The sequence below is a fragment of the Balaenoptera acutorostrata genome, chromosome 9 (assembly GCF_949987535.1).
Source record: "Balaenoptera acutorostrata chromosome 9, mBalAcu1.1, whole genome shotgun sequence".
Classification (NCBI taxonomy): domain Eukaryota; kingdom Metazoa; phylum Chordata; class Mammalia; order Artiodactyla; family Balaenopteridae; genus Balaenoptera; species Balaenoptera acutorostrata.
The window spans coordinates 72103973-72125680 of record NC_080072.1 but is presented as its reverse complement, the minus strand read 5'-3'; the positions used below and the strand labels follow the sequence as shown (position 1 = coordinate 72125680).

At 44.2% G+C, this 21708-nt stretch overlaps 1 protein-coding gene across 1 annotated transcript in view; it reads left to right on the top strand.

The window, feature by feature from the left end:
• VSTM5 (V-set and transmembrane domain containing 5) overlaps positions 1-10664 on the top strand; it is a 32710-nt gene extending 22046 nt beyond the window's left edge. The window contains exons 2-4 of the mRNA XM_057553327.1: positions 6166-6492; positions 6605-6745; positions 7236-10664. Of these exons, the coding sequence (XP_057409310.1) occupies positions 6166-6492; positions 6605-6745; positions 7236-7279 (512 nt within the window). The 3' untranslated portion in view covers positions 7280-10664. The remainder of the gene's footprint in view (positions 1-6165; positions 6493-6604; positions 6746-7235) is intronic.
• Positions 10665-21708: the final 11044 nt, after the last annotated feature.

The window sequence follows — 21708 nt, the reverse complement described above, 5'->3', positions numbered from 1 at the left end:
CACAAATTACCTAACCTCAGTGGCTTGACCTTGCTCCTCTCTAAAATGGGGGTGATGATATACTCTTCACCAGGCCAGCGCCCACGAGCCAGTGCCCTGCCATGGAGGAAGCGTGGCGAGTGTGGGGCTGGGCTCAATCACTCGTGGGTGGTCCCCACTAAAAAGGGGATGTGGTGAGATTGCCGACCCATGGGAGATGTGTTCGGAAGCCAGAGGGTTAAGGGAAGAAGGGCTTTTGTCCTCTCTGTTTACCCAGAGCTGGCTGTCTCTACACCCCCACTGTGGAGCCCCCTTGGGTGCCTCAGAAATCAGCTGTTGTCTACCTTAGAGTTTTCTCTTTGCTCTTCAACATTTCTTTGAGTCTCAGATGGGGTGACCAGCTATCCTGTTTTGCCCATGACTGTCCTGATTTTAGCACTGAAACTCTTGAATCCTGGGAAAACTCTCAGCCCTGGGCAAACCATGAGGGTTGGTCACCTGAGGCTGGTGACACACTGATGGAGAGGGGTGAGCAGTGGGGACTGCAGCTCCTGGACGGGTACCTTGTGCTCAGCCCCGCTGGGCCTTACATGTGTTGTGTCACCTCATCCTCACAGCCCTCCTCCCGAGGTTTTCCAGTCCTCATTCCACAGTGGAGGAAGCCGGGGCTCTCAGCAGTGAAGGCGCCGTCTCTAGGTCTCGACAGCTAAGAGGTCCCCAGGGTGAACCTGTGTGGATCCTCCCACATCAGGTATCTCCACTGCACCTCACCACCCCTGGAATAACCCTTTTGTGATGTGACTCATCACTTCACCAACCTGCTCCAGTGCTTCTGAAGTAGGACCCCTAAACTAGGCTTTCTGACTTCTAGTTTAGTTGCCTACAGTCTTGATAAGGATGCTGATGACGATGATGCTTGTTTCCTGGTTCTCATCTGATGATCACACTGGCTGGATAAGTGGCTTTCCAGATAAGTGAGCTGGAAATGAGTTGTCCTGGGACTTCCCAGGTGACGCAATGGTGAAGAATCTGCCTGCCAGTGCAGGGGACACGGGTTCGAGCCCTAGTCCGGGAAGATCCCACATGCCGCGGAGCAACTATGCCCGTGCGCCACAACTACTGAGCCTGCACTCTAGAGCCCGCGAGCCACAACTACTGAAGCCTGCGCACCTAGAACCCGTGCTCCGCAACAAGAGAAGCCACTGCAATGAGAAGCCCGCACAACACAACGAAGAGTAGCCCCCACTCGCCGCAACTAGAGAAAGCCCGCGCAGCAACGAAGACGCAATGCAACCAAAAAAATAATAATAATAAAAATTAATTAATTTAAAAAAATGAGTTGTCTTGATTAAGGTGTATCCTCCATGGCAGGCAATATCTGTCTCCCCTTTAATTGATGCTGTTGTCCCCCCAAATTGTGGTGTGAACAGTATTAACCTTTATTGTGATTTCAGGAAATATATCCTTCTTAAATAATAAATTTTTAAAAGCAGCAAAGCGCTACCTCTGTAATTTACTTGTAAGAAAAGGAATAAGGAACCATCCTGAGTAATAGATTCCAGCCTATTGCTCAGTAGCTGGCTTCACCTGCCTGGTACTTTCTCTTTGATTAGTTCCCAAGGGGTGTCACCAGCTCTAGGAAATCAGACTTTCCAGAAGCCCGTTGGTTCAGGTTCCGTGACTTCTGCCCTGCTAATGTCTTCAGTTACGTGACCTCTTCCTTAAAGGAAGCATTGGTAGAATTTAGTTTTTCTCTTCTCTCCACGTAGAATTCAAGTAAAGATGAAAAGCAAGGTAAACTTTTAAACTTTAAACTTTGCTCACCAGATATCTTGGTCTAATCAGGAGAACTTTAAATGATTTTTAAAACATTTTTTTTATTTTCAATTTAATCAGTGTGAAAATGCAAAATGATATAAATGTATAACTTGGAAAATTTCTGGTGCCATCCAATCTCTAACGGATAATCCCTGTTAATATAGCATATATTACTCCAACATTTTTCCATACAATATATATATATATTAGCACGTAGTTACACAAATGTAAGTAAGAACATAGCATATGGTTTTATAAATTTATTTTTTAACTGAGTAACGTGTCATAGACATCTTCCCTTGTCTGCACAAAGTTCATTCTTGTTCATGGCTACCTGGCATCCATTTTACACGTAAGATCTGATTTATTGCACCAACCTTCTTGAGTAGAACATTTGAGCCAGGTCTGACTATTGGCCTAGCCACTAAGTTCCTCTGGACTTGTTCTGGAATGATTTTAGCATGAGGTGCAGGAGTGGTTACTCATTAATTCAACTTTTTAAACAGTTGACAAGCAGTTTGCCTTTAAACTCTTGGAACTGTTCATTTTCCGTCTTTGCCATAGACCATTTATTCCTAGTTCTATGTGTCAGGAAGAAAAGGAACTCTTTGTTCCTAAAACCTAGTTAAATGCCTGATTAATTTGTCAGACTAGGAAGAGGGTTTTCTAGTCAAAAGAAAATATAGAAACTAACAAGGACCAGTTGGCCAGCTTCCAGCTGTGTCAGCATCTGAGAAATTTGGGCATGTTATTTTTGTTTTTCAGTTTTGCTGTTTCTTGGGACAAAATAACTGAAAGGCTCAAAATGGAGGTCCCTAAGGCTATTAAAAGGGCTGCTACTCTCCCAGGAGACTAGTCTGTCAGTAACCTTGACTAACATGGTTAACACAGGATGTACATGTAATACAAATAGTTGATGATCCAGATTTGTCATTAGTTCTAAATATGGTTCTCCAAATCTTACGGTAATCATAATCCCAGCTGCTCATATTTGAGGTCAGGGAAATCAGAAGATACAGATAAATAAATGATAGATCGATCAGTAGTCACCAAGTAGAGTGGAAAAACTGTGGGTTTTGAATCAGACAGAGCTGCATGCAAATCCCACCTTTGCCATTTCCTAGCTACATGGGTATGTTGCTGACTCCTGTAAAAAATAAAAGAGAAGGATTTTAAAATACGTAATAAATAGATAATAAAGCAATGGGCACATAAATCCTTGAGTAAATTACAGTTCTCTTTGCTATGTGTGTATAAGCTTTTAGATGTGCCTAATTTTTCAAACCACTGAAGCAGCAACATTTCTATCAGATTGGCTCGCCTTCTTGCTGCTATAATCAGTCATTCACTTATTCATTCAACAAACGTTTATTGGCCAATCACTATGTGTCAGGCGTTGTGCTGGGTACAGGGAACACTGAGATGAAGAAAGCACCTAATTCCTGCCCTCCAAGGGCTGACCTGGAATTTAACCTCTGTTTTCTACCTGAGAGAGAGAGAGAAAAAGCAAATGCGGCAAAATGTTAATAATTGGTGAATTTAGGAGAGGGTATATAGATGTTAATTGTACTTGGCTTTCAATCTTTCTGTGAGTTTAACATTTTTTAAAATAGGGTTGGGGAGAAAATATTTTTCTGTTACGTGGCAGCTGTAACTTTTTTTTTTTCTTTTTTTTTTTTTTTGGCTGTGACGGTCCTTAGCTGCGGCATGCGGGATCTTCATTGCGGCATTCAGGATCTTTCGTTGAGGCACAAAGGCTTCTGTCTAGTTGTGCTGTGCAGGCTCAGCAGTTGCGGCACGCAGGCTGTCTAGTTGTGACGTGTGGGCTCCAGAGTGAGCGGGCTCAGTAGTTGTGGCGCACAGGCTTAGTTGCCCCATGGCATATGGGATCTTAGTTCCCCGACCAGGGATCGAACCTGTGTCCCCTGCATTGCAAGGCAGATTCTTAACCATTGGGCCGTCAGGGAAGTCCCGACAGCTATAACTCTTGAAAGCCATTATTACCTCCCAGTTTTTCAGCATGGAACCTATCGGATTATCTCTGGCCACTTAACCGAGCCTTAGGAGAGGGATGGTAATGGGATACTCTGGGGATGGGAGAGGACAATGAGAAAAGTCTGGAAAAGTAACAGGCGTGGTTACCTGAAGCCACACAGCAGGGGCCCTGGGGCAACTGGGCACCCAAAGAGTGAGGGGCTAAACAGGAAGTAGCGGTGGAAACAGAGGCATGGGCTCCAGCTTGAATCCTGCCCTATTCACTATCCAGTCTCCAGCCAGCCCTGACCGTTCTCTGTGTGGGGAGGGTGGAGGTGGAGGGGATTTGTCACATTCTGTGCCCTGAACTCCCAACCACTGACCTTTGACTTGAGCATAGAGGTTAAATATCTGACCTTTGGAGTCAGCAGCCCTTGTGTGAATCTCAGCCTTGCAGGGTCAACTTGGACAAGCTACTTAATCCTGTTGACACTGAAGTTTCTTATATCCTTGATGGAACTGTAGTGGGTTGTGTGACACTTTAATGACGTGGCGTGTGTAAAGCAGTTAGCGCAGGGCCTGTGCATGGTACCTACGTAATAAAATATTTCATGACATATACGATCTTAGCCAGTGGCTCTACTGTTTTTTTTTTTGTTTTTTTTTTTATAAATTTATTTATTTATTTATTTATGGCTGTGTTGGGTCTTCGTTTCTGTGCGAGGGCTTTCTCTAGTTGTGGCAAGCGGGGGCCACTCCTCATCACGGTTCGCGGGCCTCTCACCATCGCGGCCTCTCTTGTTGCGGAGCACAGGCTCCAGACGCGCAGGCTCAGTAATTGTGGCCCACGGTCCCAGTTGCTCCGCGGCATGTGGGATCCTCCCAGACCAGGGCTCGAACCCGTGTGCCCTGCATTAGCAGGCAGATTCTCAACCACTGCGCCACCAGGGAAGCCCGGCTCTACTGTTCATCCACACACTCATGCAGAAATCTCAGCTTGATGCCTCTTTGCCTCGCCCACTGCCACGGCTAGTTATCGGCATGTTCTGTCCTCTTTGCTTCCAAATGCATCCTAAATCAGACCACCTTTCACTATCTCCAAGGCTATGTCTCCGTCTCTTATCTAGTCTCTGCGGCAGCCACCTGACTGTTTTTCCTGCCTCCACTCTGGCCCCCTCACCCCCAGACGTTCTCCACAGCGGACTCTCTCAAGCTTAATGGAGAATGTCACCTTCCCACCTAAGCCTTCCTATGGCTTCCCATCACCCTTGCGTAAAACCCACCCCTGACTCTCACGTCATGACCCAAGTCCTGCCTAGCTCTCCAGCCTTGTCTCCTGAACTCGCCCCATGGCTCCCTGCATTCTGCGTTCTGGCCTTCTTTCTGTCCCTCAGACATACCAGTTCACTCTCACCTCACTCTTTGTAGTTGTTCCCTCTGCCTGAAACGTGTGTCTTCGCGTGACTCCCTCCTTGTCCTCCCTGTCGTTTGGGTCCCGGTTCATTTTCTCAGCGAGGTCCTCTCTGACCATCCTGTCTCATGTTGTGTACCCTACCCACCACTAGTACCCTATTTTATTATCTTTAAAGCACTTGTTATCTAAAATGATCTCATGTGTTTATTTAACCCTTGTGTGTCTCCCTTATACAATGAAAGCTCTAGGGAATAGTGAATAGTAACCTTGTGTTTTGTTCACTGTCCTAGCTTGGGCTGCCATAATAAAATACCACAGACTGGGGGCCTTAAGCAACAGAAATTTATTTTCGCACAGTTTGGAGGCTGGAAAGTCCAAGATCAAGGTTCTGGCAGGGTTTGGTTTCTGAGAAGAACTCTCTTCCTGGCTTGTAGACAGCTGCTTTCTCACTGTGACCTCAAATGGTCCTTTCTCCATATGTGCCCATGAGAGAGAGAGGGAGAATGAGAGAGAGAGAGACTTTTCTTATGAAGACACCAATCCAGGGGACTTCCCTGGCTGTCCAGTGGTTAAGACTCCACACTTCCAGTTAAGGGGAGTCAGGTTCGATCCCTGGTCGGGGAACTAAGATCCCACATGCCATTTGGCATGGCAGGAAAAAAAAAAAAAGACATCCAACTGGAGCAGGGCCACACCCTTATGACCTCATTTAACCCTAATTACTTCCTTAGAGACCCCATCTCCAAATACAGCCACACTGGGGGGTTAGGGCTTCAACATAGAAATTGGGAGGCGGGGGATGGATACAAACATTCAGTCCATGACATTCACCATTGTGGCATCAGCACTGGAACCTAGAAGAGAGCCTGGCATGTAACAGGCACTCAATAAATACGTGCTAAATAAATGAATGTGTTATAGAAGTTCACTTCACTGTGAGTCCATATGAGTGGCGCCAAGTCTAGCACTCCATCCCGCAGGTCAGGGCGTGTCCCTGTACATTCCCCAGGCAGCCATCAATGCCACGGTGGAAGAGGACATCCTGCTCTCGGTTGCATACTCCTGCCATGGCATCCCCACTATCGAATGGAAGTATACGTCCAACTGGGGAGTGCAGAAGATCGTGGAGTGGAAGCCAGGGACTCAGGCCAACATCTCCCAAAGCCACAAGGACAGGGTCTGCACCTTCGACAACGGCTCCATCCAGCTCTTCAGTGTGGGTGTGAGGGATTCCGGCTACTACGTCATCACGGTGACTGAGCGCCTGGGGAGCAGTCAGTTTGGCACCATCGTGCTGCACGTGTCGGGTAAGACACCCCCCAGGGGCCCCGGCGCCTCTCAGAGCTGTGAGTGTGCGGAGGCCGACTTCATGATATTAAAAGAGACGTTATCTCCCCCTCCCCTCCCCCCGCCCCGTAGAGATCCTCTATGAAGACCTCCACTTTGTCGCTGTCTTCCTTGCTCTTCTCGCTGCCGTGGCTGCAGTGTTAATCAGCCTCATGTGGGTTTGTAATAAGTGTGCGTATAAATTCCAGAGGAAGAGAAGACACAAGCTCAAAGGTAATTCTCTGGGCCTTGTGATAATCGATTCGTGGCTTGGATGGCCAAAGGTGGCCCTTGTCACATCTTGTTCTCACCAAGAAACCAGCCCCGGAATAAAGACACAGACCTACTAGAGAATGGACTTGAGGATATGGGGAGGGGGTGAGGTGAGATGTGACAGGGTGAGAGAGTGGCATGGACATATATACACTACCAAGCGTAAAATAGATAACTAGTGGGAAGCAGCCGCATAGCACAGGGAGATCAGCTCGGTGCTTTGTGACCACCTAGAGGGATGGGATGGGGAGGGTGGGAGGGAGGGAGATGCAAGAGGGAAGAGAAATGGGAACATATTGTATGTGTATAACTGATTCACTTTGTTATAAAGCAGAAGCTAACACACCATTGTAAGGCAATTATACTTCAATAAAGATGTTTAAAAAAAAAAAAAAAAAAGAAACCAGCCCCGGCTGATTGGCAACTCATGGATGTGTCTTTTGCTTTGCAGAAAGCACAACGGAGGAGATCGAGCTGCAAGATGTGGAATGTTAGCCAAGGCTGGGCCCAGTTACATTCCTACCTCCAGAGGAAAACGTTATCTCCCAACGAAAGGGGCAAACACGGCCAGTCCACCCCAAGCCTCTTGTGCCACACACTGGTTCCTGATGGGACAGCTGGATGTTGACAGGACGTTGACTGAATGTTGACTGCCTGGAGCTGGACTCTGGATTGGATAAAGGCAGTTCCAGTGGCGTGGAGTTCAAAGAGGAGAGGGGTGCAGGCTCTGAGCCACAGCTGTGCTTGGCTGCAGCTCCCGGGCCGTGTGGACGCGTCAGCAGTGGCCCCGTGCAGGCCCTGGCTGCTTCCTCACTACGCTCTGCTCTGGCGGGGGGATGGCCATTGGAGGGGTCCCCGTACCAGAGGCCAGAGGATTTCCAGATCAAGTGTGCAACCAGCACCAGAGCAAGCTGTCTGTGCTCCGGTCTCCTCTGCCTGTGGCCTCCTCCAGCCCTCTGCTGTGGGAGCTATTGTGAGAGCTGAGGCGTTAGAGCACCTGCTCAGAGCAGGGAAAGGAACCCCCCCCACCTCCGTGGCCTGGAGCTTTAGGGAGAAGAGCTTAATTTGTTCCACAGGGACCAGCATTGGGAACAAGGGATAGGGAGAACATTCTCTTTCTCGTTCTCTCTTACTCCAATGTTGATTAGATTTTTCCCTTCTACAGCCCCAGTGTAGGCCAGTGTGAGGAAAACAGTTCATCTCCACCATGGGCAGAGTCTGGCTTCCAGATGGCCCCCTGACAAACTGGGTGACACTACCTGTGTGAAGGCTGGGCCTGCACGGTGGGAGGGACAACTGGAAAGTCAGCGAGGGCTTCGAATCTGTCCCCCTCAGCCACTCACACTTCCTGTCAAGTCAGAGCCTTGCTTGCTCCCAGCTGGGCTGAGGAACACTTGGCCCGCACCTACCTCACCCTCAGGGTATCACGTGAGGCCCACAGTAGCACAGAGCACTCCGAGCAATGGAAGGAAAGCATGAGGAATCTTCCAGAGCCTAGAAAGCAATAAGCACTATGCTGAGTCCTGGAAAATGTAAAATACCCTGGGGTATTGGGGCCCCAGGTGAAAGTGGGGACTGGATCACAGCCGGCCTTGGCCGTTATTCTCTAAAGTTGTTGGCCACCGCGTTTGCCTGAGTTTCTCCATCCCAGCTTCCTTTCGGCAAGCTCTAAAGCAGGCATGAATTTATCTTCCATTCTCTTTTCCCTCTCCAACATTCTTAGCTACAGATCAAAGGTACCATCCCAATTATTGGTGGAATTTGAGCTTAGTAGCTGTGTCCCCAGCCCTCAGCTGCAAATTTACCCACACAAACATGAAGGAGAGCTAGAACATTCTCTTCTCCCTCTCTTCAAGTCTCCAATGTCCACATCTTTTCCGGAAGTTACCTGGAGACGTTAGTATGAGGCTTTTCCCTGAATACTGAATCCGGGGTTACAGGAAGGGATCTTTTTGGGGCTATCAGTGATCTAGAGCAGAGCTCCAAAGGCACTACTTGACTCAGAAGGTGAGAGAGCAGTTGATCTACACGACTGATTTGTAGCCTAAGTATATGACACACAGAAGGGTCTCACCTCAGGCCACCTCCTGGACACATGTGTAAACACATACACCTGCACCCTTTTCCCTGGACAGCAATCAGGGGAACCAGACCTATGCCATGAAGGATGGGTTTCTTATACTGGTCTCCAGTGCCGCGAAGAAGCAGGATAAGTGCCAGAGAGGGTCAAGGATAATCTGATCATTTCTTCGTCCTTTTTCACACCCATCAGCAGGAAACCAGACTGGATCTGGGTAGCTGCTAGAGCCTCTGTCCTCTTGACACTACCTGCTTTCCAGAACTCTACCTCTCAGCTTATGAGAAGTCAGGGGTGGTAATCTTTGTAATAAAAGGAGAGATGGAAAAGAACACCCAGCGAGAGGCACAAACCCAGATGTAAATTAAATCTGTGCCCCGCCCCTGCCCCAAATCTTCATGAAAGGTTATTCCCTCAGCTTTCCATGTCTTTATTTTGCACTTTTAAGCTCCCCCCATCTTGAATATTCCTGTGGAAAGTTCTTGATTCTTGAGCCTGGGGGTTTTGTCTATTTTTTAAAAAAGAAAATATTAAATCATAGAGGTTTAGCCACTGAACATGTTAAACTATAAGTTATGTTTCAAGCTGTGAGGAAAAAAAAAAACCATTTTAAAGACTGAAATAAAACCTGCAAACAAAGCTCTGGTCCTTTGTGTGTGAGCCCATCCCTGCGGAGAACTCAGAGGCCCTGGGAGAGGTTTCCACCAGCTGTAGACAGAAGCAAAACCCTCAGCCACAGCCAGGGACCTGACAGGTTTTTTTCATGACAATGGAATTAATCACATTGATTCTAACCATAAACATTCTTCAGCAATTCAGAAAAGCCACACTTTATTAGCGCCATTATTCTCCCCTGTATTGTAACCAGAAGACTAATTTGAAGTTTTTGCTTCTGGAATGTGACTTGTGATTCAATAGAGTCCTTCCTGCTTCTAGAAGGGGCTGAAATGAGGATGCAGCAGTTGTTATCACCTCGTTCAACGGTGCATAAGACGCCAGAACTTAACGTGCTTTGTCGACAGAATGTCCTCTCAGAGATTGTGATCTTAGAAACCCAAAAGGGACACACTGTTCTTTCTCATTTCATGCTGTTCCAGGTATGCAAGGATTGCTGAAACAGAGCACCCCTGTCCTCTGGAGCCCACATGAGATGCTAAATGCTCCACAGGACGTCACGCTTGCTCTGATTTGAAATGGTACCGCACAAAGCTGAGGAGCCAAGGCAGTGAGAGATAAGAAGGTTATCAAGATACCTTGCTCAGTGCAGGGCCGTAGAAACAAGCCCTGAGAGAGGATAGGGTTTGGAAAGGCTAGATAACTGTAACGAGGGCAGAGAAGACGTGGCAGAATAGAATGTTAGGAGGTGGAACCAAGAGGAACCAAATGTGATGGGGTGAAATCCCAGGGCCCAGACGCAAATACAGCCCCCTATGACGACATGGGAGGGGAGACTGGGGAAAGGGAAACCCTCTCTCTGTCATCAGCCTTTATATATCCAGCATGTTTCTTCTGCCCAGTTTTCAGGGAAGCCTCAGACGCCTCTAGTTTACTGAAAGCAGAGCAAATCCCTGTGGTAGTTGATAGTGTGTCGATCCAGAGCTCAGCTTCTGTTAAGGGACAGTGCGAGTCTCCAGCACATGCACCTCTCTGCACACCCATAACCCATCCCCACTGTCAGCTTTTCCAAACCCTGAGAACACGGATACTGAGTCCACTATTTCCACTGCCTTTTATTTTATTTTAATTTTTTTATTTAAATTTTTTCTATATTGGAGTGTAGTTGATTTACAATGTTGTGTTAGTTTCAGGTGTACAGCAAAGTGAATGTTATATATCAGTTTTATATATATATATATATATATATATATATATATATATATATATCCATTGTTTTTCAGATTCTTTTCCCATATAGGTTATTAGAGAATACTGAGTAGTGTTCCCTGTGCTATACAGTAGGTCCTTATTAGTTATCTATTTTATATATAGTAGTGTGTATATGTTAATCCCAATCTCCTAATTTATCCCTTCCCCCCATGTTTCCCCTTTGGTAACCATAAGTTTGATTTTGAGATCTGTGAGTCTGTTTCTCTTTTGTAAATAAGTTCATTTGTATCATTTTTCAATTAGATTCCACATGTAAGTGATATCTCCACTGCCTTTATTTATTTAAAAAATATTTATTTATTTATTTATTTATTTGGCTACGCCAGGTCTTAGCTGCGGCACGCGGGATTTTTATTTGCAGCATGCGAACTTTTAGTTGCGGCACGTGGGATCTAGTTGTTCCCTGACCAGGGATCCAACCCGGGCCCCCTGCATTGGGAGTCTTAGATACTGGACCACCAGGGAAGTCCTTCCACTGCATTTTCAACATTAGGTGGGTGTTTGGTTTAATTACAAAGGGGATGAATCGTTCTTTAAAATTAAAATGATATTGGAGTCCATATCTAAAGTAAAAAGTAAAAGTTCTCTCTCCTTTTTTCCTATGCAATAGTTAAATTCAGGTGTATCCTTCTAGACTTGCTCATGCATATATGAAAATATCTGTCTATATATACATGGACCACAATATACATATTTAATCTATTTTCTTTTTAGGCAAATGGGATTCTATTATACACATTACCCTACAACTTGCTTGTTCTCCCTTAATGTTTCTTGGGCATTATTTCATGTCTCTACCTATTCCTAAATATTCTTATTGCCTCCACAATGCAATTCATAGCATGGATACATTGTAATTGTTTGTTCACTGAAAAATTTTTATTTCAAATGGCATATACAAAAATAAATATCTTGGGCAATCTTCCTATCACATCAGACTTGTTCCTTCAGCCAAGATGGCTTCCTCTTGTTAACTAAGGTGCATAACTCCATCACCTATGAATCTCTTCCTCTTTCAGGAAATTCAATGTTTTATAATATTAAAAAAAATTTTTTTGAAATATAGTTGATTTACAATGTTGTGTTAGTTTCAAGTGTACAGCAAAGTGATTCAGTTATATACATATATATTCTTTTTCAGATTCTTTTCCACAATAGGGTATTACAAGATATTGAATATAGTTCCCTGTGCTATACAGTAGGTCCTTGTTGTTTACCTATTTTATATATAGTAGTGTGTATATGTTTTTTTTCTTCTTTGTTTTTGCTGTGCTGCACAGCTTGTGGGAGCTTAGTTCCCCAATCAGGGACTGAACCCGTGCCCTCTGCAGTGGAAGCGTGGAGCCCTAACCACTGGACTGCCAGGGAATTCCCAGTAGTGTGTATATGTTAATCCCAAACTCCTAATTTATCAACCCCCCCCCAACCTTCCCTTTTGGTAAACATAAAATTGTTTTCTATGTCTGAAGTCTGTTTCTGCTTTGTAAATAAGTTCATTTGTATCATATTTTTAGATTTCACAAATAAGTGATATCATATGATATTTGTCTTTCTCTGACTTACTTCACTTAGTATGATAATCTCTAGGTCCTTCCATGTTGCTGCAAATGGCATTATTTCATTCTTTTTTTACAGCTGAGTAATATTCCATTGTGTGTATATGTGTGTGTGTGTGTATATATACCATATCTTCTTTATCCATTCATCTATTGATGGACATTTAGGTTGCTTTCATGTCTTGGCTTTTGTAAGTAGTGCTGCAATGAACATTGAGGTACATGTATCTTTTTGAATTTTGGTTTTCTTCAGGTATATGCCCAGGAGTGGGATTGCTGGATCATATGGTAGCTCTAATTTTAGTTTTTTAAGGAACCTCCATACTGTTCTCCATAGTGGCTGTATTAATTTACATTCGCATCAACAGTGTAGGAGGGTTTCCTTTTTGCCACACCCTCTGCAGCATTTATTATTTGTAGACTTTTTGATAATGGCCCTTCTGACAGGTGTGAGGTGATACGTCATTGTAGTTTTCATTTGCATTTCTCTAATAATTAGCGATGTTAAGCACCTTTTCATGTGCCTGTTGGCCATTGGTATGTTTTCTTTAAAGAAATTTATTTAGGTCTTCAGCCCATTTTTTAATTGGGTTGTTTGTTTTTTTGAATGTTTTATAATATTGGTGAGTTTTATGTAAAGTTTAGCAAAGACTGAATGTTGGGAGAGGGAGAAAGAGCCCTATTAATGTAAAATCAAAAGATTTAGCTTCAGATTTGACCTTATCAAGTGCACCCACATGTAGGTTAAATTCTTTTGATGCAAGACTCCTGGTTGTTCAGGCAGTTCTAAATATGCTAGAAAGTACTTTTCCCTCAGGTACCTCATGGTTTGAAAAGACTTTTTCTTACTAAACAAAGTGAACTTATTAAATAATAATTCAGTTTCCTGTTTTTTATTCAATAACAATACATAAATGCCAGTTAGAATTCCCAGTCAACATGAGATTATCAGGAATACCACTTTGATTTCATGGTGTTCTGGCAAAGAAATCAGATGGTGAAGTTTTAAAGGGTAAATATATGATTTCCATTAGGCTTGTTACCACCGATCAGAGCTCTCTCTTACTGCCTCTTTGGGTCTCAAGGGGATCGGGATGGGACTACATGTAAAGAAGGTTAAAAGAGAAGCCGTGAATAGAATCGAGTGGAAGAAGAGATTCTGCCACTGGCCTAATCTCCTTGGTATACTCACTAAGTTATCAGGAAGTTTTCCAGATTGTACGTTACTTTTCTATCTCAAACTTCTCCCTCATCTACCAAATTTCAGGCCAAGTATAGTCTGTTCTACAAAGCTCACAATCAGTAAATAGGGAAACAAAGACAGTATAACATGGAAGTTTTTCTGGTGCGTAAGCTAGGGAAGCCAGAATACCGGGAGTAGAAAAACTCCTTGGCCATTTGAGCTCAACTATTAGAGAAGTAAAAATGAGTGCCTGCGTCTGGGACCCCTCCAGCGTAATTTTAGTCATTCTTTCAGATGTTTAGATTGGTCTCAGTTTTTCACTTTTACAGACCTCCTTGATAATCCTTACACAATGATCTTTGTGAAGTATGTCTATAGGATAAATTTCTGGAAGTGAACTTGCAGATAGGAAACAGCAAACTTTAAAGCAAAGACCCAGCTCTGGTCACTGACTTTTGAGTAGCACTTATGTCACTTTGCTGCTTCGAAGAGACAGGGTTTCTCCATGGTGAACTTCCTCTTAGTTCCCATCCTAAAGTGAGATTCAGAGACTTGAATTTAGCTCCAAGTATCTAAGGTATCAACAAAGAACAGGAGTAGGAAAGTGAAAGTGAATGAAAGACCAAGAGAGAGGGTGTAGAGAGAGTTCAACCACAGAGAATGGCTTTAAAAATAAACTAGAGAAAACAAATCTTCCACCCACAAATGCACTCCCTGTCTTTACCATCTGTAAATTTGAATATAGGACATAGGACATTTATAGGACAAATATAGGACATAGGACATTTATAGGACAAATATAGGACGTTTTCTCCTAATGATAAACAAACATAAAGCTGATGTCTTAACCATTTTTCCAACTTCTAATTAGCTCAACTTTTAGAAAAGAGTTGCTTAATGCTTTATATTCGCACAACACTTTAGAATTTAACATCCATTACCAACCATATTGAAACCTTTGAACCACCGCTGCGGTTACCAGAGGCATCCTTGTCCCCATTTTATATACATGGAAACAGCTTCAGAGAAGGTAACCTTGCCAAGCAGACACAGCTGAGCAAATGTAGAGCCAACATTCCAACACAGCTCCTTTGCCAGCCTGTTAAATACTTGGTGAGGGACTAATTGGTTTTCTTCTAGCCTCTCTCCCAAATTCCACAGCACATCCTTCCAACTCCAGGTCATTCAGGTTGAAACATTAAGCTGGAAAATGTAGAGTTGCTGCCACAGCAACTGAGCTTCCTGCCATTTCCCCCATATTTACTTTAGTTTTCACTATTCTTCAAGTGGGAAGTGGCTATTCTGTAAACAGTGACTTAAGATAATGCGGACAGGAAGGCATTTGGAGATCCTGTTGGTCTTCAGTTATCCTGGTCCACTCAGATGAAGTGTAGATGAGCAGGTGGTAATGTCTGTGCGTGTATTCTTATCAGCTCTACTCAGAGTGTGGTCCTTTTACTGGTTTATGACAAGATAATCATAGAAACAGAAAATAAAACATTCAAACATTTTTATATTTGACAGCCATTTTATGTCTATTATAATAGATGGGGCTTTTATTTTGTATCTCAATATTTTTCTAGTAATTAATTTTTATTGTATTTTACCAAAGTATCAATCTGCAATGGATGGAAATATTTTTTAAAAAAAACAAAAAAAAACAGTCCATTGGTGAAAGCTTGAGAATCACTGTACTGCAGTGTGAGCCTTCTTAAAAGACTCCTTATGTGAGTAGAAATGTACAGATTAGCTTAGCAAAATTAGCTAAGGCAACTTTTGGTCCACCATAACTTATGAAGCACAGAAATTTTTAAAATAACTGCAGATTCATACCAATCTTTCCATTTCCATGGGTAGAAAGATGTAGTACCTTGATCAGGAGGAAAAAAAGCAAACAGAAACAGAAAGGTGTTAGGTATTTTATGGCTTACAAACTCTATTTATCTTTTAAAAGAAAAAATGTAGAGAAATACAAAGGACTTTTTAAAAGTTACTTTAGTCATAAATTATTAGAAAGGTATCTTTTAAAAATTGAAAGCTACAGATTACTTATAGATCATTTATAGTGGCACCAAAAGGCCCATAAGGCTAAATCTCTTATTGAAACAAGAGGGAAAGGAACAGGGCACAACCATTAAAAGAATGACATGGCCATAGGCATGACAAAAACTGGTTAGAACTCACTAGATCCAAGATGGCAGGAGATTCGATTTCCAATGGACCTTTAGCCTCATTATATGCTCATTGTAATATATTAGCATGCTAAATGACACACCCACCAGCACCATGACAGTTCTGAGGCTAACCATAAAAGGCCATAAAAGACCAAAAAGTGAGCAGTGTCCCAATTCCTGGAAATCTCTGCCCCTTTCCCCCAAATAATTGGAATAATCCTCCCACTCATTAGCCTATGAAATTACCCAGCCCATAAAAACTAACCACACCATATTTTGTGGTGCTCTCTCACCTTCTGTGATGGCCCATGCTCTGTCTGTGGAGTGTGTTTCTCCCAAGGCCTCTCATCTTCTGAGATGGTCCACACTCCACTTCTTACCTATCACTTCATCTCCGAATTCTTTTAGAACGAAGCAAGAACCTCAGATTCACTGGGAACATATTGGTGAGCCAGCCAGGAGAATTCGGTAAGCCTCAGCCTCTCGCCTCCCTTGCGCTTGAGAGGGACTACCTTATTTCCCACCATTACTCTCCCATTCTCTCCTACTCTCTCCCTTACTCTCTCTCTTTTGCTTTCTTACTCTCTGTCACCTTTTTGGACTTAGCCTCTCACCTCCCTTGGGCTTGAGAGGCACAGCCTTACTGCCAGTCATCCTCACAGGCATCTAGGGACCTGAACCACAGGATCTTTGCCTTCTGGGTTTGCCTCATCCACCATTTAATTAACTGTTAACAGGTCCAATTGTGTAAAAATATGGAATACAACCTTACTTAGAGTTTGTGCCCTGGTTACAGCGGCTGCAGTCCCTTCGGGAGCTCCCTCAAGCAGTAGGCTGTCTGTGCATATACCCCCGGGTATTAGGAGGGGGATGGTTCCTCCCCACGTGGTTGGGCCTCACCACGGTGGTGGGACCATCATTCACCACCTGCCTCCTGGCGTTTGTCCGGCCCCCTCCAGAGTCCACCCTGACCCCACTGCCACCATGCCCTGTTAGGGCTGGCCAGGCGACTCAAACTGCATGGCCACGCCCCAGGGATACATGCCTGAGCAATGACCCGTATCTGCCGTGCTTGCCTCCCTGGGGTCACGTGATTGGGGGTGTTCTTCTAGGGTTGCAGGGCCCTCCATCCCCCTAACGACAGTCACGGTGCCTCTGCCTCGGCTGCCATATCAGCCCCTGCACCCAGCCCCGCTGCCCGCTGGCCAGAGCATGTGTGGGAGGGGGTGAGGAGGAGGATGGCACCAAGGTCCCAGGGGTGCTGCCTGCAAAAGGGAAGGGAAAAGAGAAGTTTTTTCTTTCTCACAAACCATCTCCCTTATGGCCAGTGCCTGTTTTCTGAAACTTACCACCTTTTTAGGGAAAAAAGGCTGGGACTTAAATAAGTCTTAGAGCCATGAGGATGTCCATTCCAGGGGAACATATCCCAGAACACAGGAATTAATCTATAGACTGTATAGAGAAACCTTCAGGAAGGTCACTCTTCCTGGGTACCACAGATGCCAGGATAGGATACAGGCCCCAGGACTTTGGGGCCAACAGGACCGCCACATGGGGGAGTAGCTAACCCCCACTGTAGATAAAGTCAACAGGACTATGTGGATGGGGATGCCTGGAACCACTCCTGTCTTAGAGCGCTCCCATGGGACCTCCTAACGCTAGTGTTCCCCTCTGGTACAGGAGCACCCTCTCCCTGAAGGAACGATGGGAAACACCTCCTCCATCCCCAAGGACTCACCCCTTGGTTGCAACTTGAGTCACTGGGACAAGTTTTCTCTAGATTCTCTCAAACAAAAAAGCTCATTTTCTTTTGTAATGAAGCCTGGTCCCAGTATAAACTTGAGGATGATGAGGCCTGGCCAGCAAATGGGAGCCTCAACTGTAATACCAATCCTACAGTTAGACATCTTTTGCAAAAGGCAGGGGAAATGGGACAGAAGTTCCTTATGTACAGGCTCTTATGGCCCTGAGAGAAAACCTGGAGCTTCGCAAGTCCTAGGTTAGGGAACCTGGCCGGCTGGGACCCATTTAGGCTACACAAAAGCCCTCTGTAGTGGCACACCTGGAAGAACAGGAGCCCCAGACAGAAGACCCAAGCCCTAACACTCTTCCACCATCTTCAGCCTCTGCCCCGCGCTATAAACCTCTTTACCCTTCTGTACCAGAAATGCAGCCAGAGCCTCTTTGCCCCCTTCAGGAAGGAGTAGGTGGGCCTCAGGGAATTACCAGAGTCCACACCCCTTTTTCCTTGTCTGACCTTAACCAATGCCACACCTGCTTAGGCAGATTCTCGGAGGACCCTGGCCAGTTCACCGAAGAATTCCAGGCACTGACTCTCTCCTTTGACCTTACCTGGAAGGATGTAAATATTGTCCTTTCCCACTGCTGCACTAGTGAGCAAAAGGCCCGTATTTGGTCACAGGTTCAAACATATGCTGATGAATTACAGGTTGCCCAACCACATCGATACCTTTTGGGCCTGACAGCCGTGCCTCTAATGGATCCCAATTGGGACTATCAACCAGGCCAGCCTGGTTATCACTAGTAGGGATCACATGATCCTTTGCCTCATTGAAGGGATGAAATGATGTGTAATTAAACCTGTTAACTATGTTAAGGTTAAAGAGGTCACCCAAGGCCAAGATGAAAATCCAGCCCTATTTCAGCCCCGATTGGTAGATGCCCTCAGAAAATATATGAATATAGACCCAAATATTTTCAAGGGACACATTGTATTTGCAACCCACTTCATTAGCCAATCAACCCCTACATCTGTCGGAAGCTTCAAAAGCTTGCCACGGGGCCCTTAACCCCTCTCAACCTTCTTATTGACACAGCCTTCAGTGTTTTTAACAATAGAAACCAGACTGAGGAGGAAAAGAAGGAACGGCATGATTTAAGGAAGGAACAACGGCAAGCCAGGATTTTGGCAGCTGTCATGACGAGACCTAAGCCACCTCCTTCCGGGTCACCCCAAAAGTACTCCTAGAAGACCTCCACCAGGGAAAGGAGCCAGTTTCAGCTGTGGGAGTCCTGAACACTGGAGCAAGGAATGCTCAGGAAACAGGCCCCAGCCTACACCCAAAACACCATGCCCACTCTGCAAGACGATGGGCCACTGGAAGAAGGGCTGCCCCAGCTCCAAAGGGAGTGAGGATATTCCCCCATGCCAGTCATGGCAGTGGTTGATTGACAGGACCTGGGACCTCCCAAGGCTCCTGAGAAGACAGTCATCATACACGGGAGGAACTGCGGGTGACCACTGATGTGGCAGGTAAGCTTGTCCAATTTCTAGTGGACACAGGAGCCACTTATTCTGTCCTGACTTCTCTTGCTAGGCCCCTTGCCCCTGAAACCTGCTCTATTGTTGGGGTTGAAGGAAAGCCAAAATTAAAACATTCCACCACCCCTCTAACTTGCACCTGGGGAAAGAGTCTTAAAACTCATAAGCTCCTTGTCATGCCTGAATGCCCCAGCCCATTATTGGGAAGGGATTTTCTCAGTCTTGGGGGCAACTCTTACTCTCCCTGAAGACCAAAGCCAAGGAGTGTTTTTGGCTGGACTATGTATTATACAAGACATGGACGGTCCAACCCAAAATATTCCCCCCAGAAATTGAAAAACTTACAGATCCACAGGTCTGGGATCAGGGAATCCCAGGGAAAACAAAGTTTGTCACTCTTATAAAAATCACCTTACAGGAAACTAATAACTTCCCTTCTGGGCGCCAATACCCCATAAAACCAGAGGCTCAAAGAGGCCTCCAACCCCTAATCTCAAAATTCATTAATTATGGGCTTTTGTTGCCATGCCAATCTCCCTGTAATACTCCAATCCTACCTGGTCTTCTCAGGAATCCTTATCTCTGCCACCTTTTTAAAATGCAAATTTTGAAAGAGGGTAAGGGTCTTCTCAGGAACCCTTCTCTCTGCCACCTTTTTAAAATGCAAATTTTGAAAGAGGGTAATTTAGATCTTGACTTGTCAAGGATAAATAGAAATCCTAAGTGTCTTTTCTGTAAACATTAGTAAAAAGGGTTTAGCCATCTAGACAGGTGACCTGGATTTGTTCCATCTGCCAGAAGCCCAATTTGAATCCAACCCCTTGTAAATGATGGGTTTTATATTACTGTACCTGACTCGGGGCTGAAATTTTGAAATGGGAACTATGAGGTCTCTGTGTTTGTGTGTTCATATGTATCTATGTGTGTTGCAGATGTATGCTATCGCCAAAATTAATTCATAAAAGAGCTCTATTTAATTGGCTTAAAGGAAATTAAGTCCTTATAGCTTATATAAATACTCAGAAATATAAAACTGGCCGGAATGAATTTCAGGCTCAAGTCATCTGGGAAATATTCAATACTAGGCTGATATCTGGTATTAAAGGTGGCTTAAGCTGGTTGGTCTGATTAATATAGACGTCTTTATAGAGTCATCAATGTTAAGTATAGTACTTCTGTTGTACCCAGGTTTACTAGAGGTCAAATAAGACCTTATTCTGTTATGGATTTGTCAATAAGTAACTCGATGTGAAAAAAACATTTAAGGAAAGTAGGTTGTGTGTTTTCAGTAAAGAAAGTGTGAGGAATGGAATTGCATTTAATTAAGGGAAAAGAAAGTCTGCCTTCTGGTTGTTTCTGGATGGAAAAAAATAAAGCGATGGATATAGAAGGTGATAAAAGGTTTGTGGAAAGTGGACCCTGAGAAAAGGGTTTTGTGCATGGTCAGGATTGACTAAGTTTAGAATAAATTTAATTGAGTAAATGAATTGTAAAAGTAAGCTGGTGCAACACTTGAATTTGGCCTTTCTCTCTCTTAAAAGGACAAGTTTTCTTAAAATGTTCAACTGTCTTTGCTAACAGGTTTTAAGTTCTTTATCTTTTAAGTGATCTGTATTTGTGTTTGAAATGTTTTATTGTCACTTTGGCTAAGTAACTATTGTCTCACAGTGACCTATGATCTTATTTGACCAAGTGTTTTAAATCTTTTTGACAAACTTCCGAAATACCAAATTTTAATTAAAGTTCTTTTGATTTCCAGCTAATTTTGGGATATTTTAGAGGGCCCCTGAGGTATCTCAAAGAGAAGTATTTAACTAGGATTATTTCGTATGTTAAATTAAATGTAATCAGAGGTTTAATCAGGCCTTTTAAGTCTTTTGTCATTTATAGATATTTTTGTACTCTGACACTGTTACAAAAAGTGCTTCATCATCAAGAAGATTCATAGGAAGGCTAAGGAAACAGTTACAACAGTTCCACATCAAGATGACGGCTTCCAGCCGGTACGGACTTAAAACAAGGAGCTGTCCTGCCCTTGTGGCCCCTAGATCAGGCATCCAGAGATTTTTACTCCCTGACAGGCAGGGTCGACGCCCCTACTCAGCCTTGAAGCAGTTGTAGAAGACAGACCGTCACCCCTCTGCTTCCCATAAGAATATGGGAGTAAAATCTCTGAGGAGGTAATGAAACAGGAGTGAAGGGGGCACGGCACAACCTTTAAAAGAATGACATGGCCATAGGACATGACAAAAACTGGTTAGAACTCGCTAGATCCAAGATGGCAGAAGATTCAACTTCCAGTGGACCTTGAGACTCATTATACACTCACTGTAATATATTAGCATGCTAAATGACACACCCACCAGCACCCTTACAGTTCTCAGGCTAAGCATAAAAGGTCAAAAACTGGGTGGAAAAAACAAAAAAACAAACAAACAAAAAAACTGGGTGGTGGTCCACTTCCTGGAAATCTCCGCCCCTCCCCCCAAAAAACTGGAATAATCCTCCCACTCATTAGCCTATGAAATTACCCAGCCCATAAAAATTAACCATGACATATTTCAGGGCACTGTCTCACCTTCTGAGATGGTCCATATGTCTGAGTGTATTTCTTTTTTTTTAAATTAATTAATTAATTAATTAATTAATTAATTATTGCTCTGTTGGGTCTTCATTGTTGTGCGTGGGCTTTCTCTAGTTGTGGCGAGCGGGGGCTACTCTTCACTGTGTTGTGTGGGCTTTTCATTGCAGTGGCTTCTCTTGT